This window comes from Mandrillus leucophaeus, unplaced genomic scaffold, assembly GCF_000951045.1.
Source record: "Mandrillus leucophaeus isolate KB7577 unplaced genomic scaffold, Mleu.le_1.0 Scaffold108, whole genome shotgun sequence".
In the NCBI taxonomy this organism is placed as follows: Eukaryota; Metazoa; Chordata; class Mammalia; order Primates; family Cercopithecidae; genus Mandrillus; species Mandrillus leucophaeus.
Window position 1 is genome coordinate 826,147 of NW_012098987.1, and position 1,397 is coordinate 827,543.

At 50.0% G+C, this 1,397-nt stretch overlaps 1 protein-coding gene across 1 annotated transcript in view; it reads right to left on the minus strand.

The window, feature by feature from the left end:
• MYO5C (myosin VC) overlaps positions 1-1,397 on the minus strand; it is a 120,246-nt gene that overhangs the window by 50,933 nt on the left and 67,916 nt on the right. Inside the window, 1 exon segment of the mRNA XM_011986298.1 lies at positions 644-838. Coding sequence (XP_011841688.1) covers positions 644-838 — 195 coding nt within the window.

A 1,397-nucleotide genomic window follows, 5' to 3' on the forward strand; every position in this document is an offset into this window, starting at 1 on the left:
CCACCACGCCAGGCTAATTTTTTGTATTTTTAGTAGAGATGGGGTTTCACCGTGTTAGCCAGGACGGTCTCGATCTCCTGACCTTGTGATCTGCTCGCCTCGGCCTTCCGAAGTGCTGGGATTTACAGGCATGAGCCACCGCGCCCGGCCAGTGTGCTGATCTTTTAAAGTCTCTTTCCCCACACAGTCTCTGCTTTAGGTGAGGTCTGTTAGGTGCACATTATTGGCTTAAAATGTACTTTCCTTTGGTGTGGTCTCTTTGGGGCCAATTGGGAGAAAGAGAAACCAACAGTGCAACTGGTGTGTGTGTGTGCATGTGTGTGTGTGTGTATGTGTGAGAGAGAGAGAGAGAGAGACCGGGTCTCCCTCTGTTGCCCATGCAGGCTGCAGTGTACTGGCATGATCATAGCTCACTGCAGCCTCGAACTCCTGGGCTCAAGGAATCCTCCCATTTCAGCTCCCTGATGTCCAGTTGGGACTACAGGCCTGAGCCACAGCACCTGGGAGAATCTCCTTTCTGGCTTGGCTGACACTTTGCACAAAGTGAGGTTGCCCACAGTGGAGTCTTTCCCTGGCCCCTGTTTTGTTCTCAGTAAGGAAGGCCCGTACACCCTCCCCTCCTCTAGAGAGAGGTTGGCCTTACCTTTCGATAACTCCTCCTTGCCAGGAATCCTCGGGTGTAGGCCTGGATGGTGATGGTGGCCACGCGAATCAGCTGATACAGGTTGCGAACAAGATACCCGCGGCAGTGCTTCTGAATGATTATGGCTGCCCAGGCTTCTTTTAAGGCCACGGCAGTAATAGCTTTCCTTGATTAACAAGGATGAAGAGTGAGTCTGTTATCCACAGAGCATCAACTTCCATCACACAGCTGCAAGCTTGGCTAGCATGTGTTTAGTAAGGAAGGTTCAAATATTTTGCACCTCTCCATATTAAATTCTGTGAGCGGTTTTTTATTCTAATGACTACTTGAGGCCAGTCCCCAGTTCCCTCTCCTTGAAGAACCACATGGGAACTTTCACACGCTTCCCATTCAGGCCAATCGATTCGCCTCCACTCAGGTACCCACAGAGACCACAACGAGACCGTGCACTGGCGCTGCACTTGCTCATTCATGTACTCATTCATTCATGTGAGAAATCGTGCTGGAGGCTCCAGATTAGGGCTGGCCAACGATGGCTACCACCTGTCCTTATCAAGCTTTACTGGAACACAGCCACATCTATTATTTACGTATCACCCATGGCTGCTTTCATGCCTCAGCAGCAGGAAAGACTGCAAGACCCCAATGCCTTAAATAATGATCATCTGGTCCTTTACAGAAAAAGTTTGCTGCCCCTGTCTAAATGACTAGAGGTGAAGATGATGTTCTTGCCTTTAGAATTGACAGCCTCGGC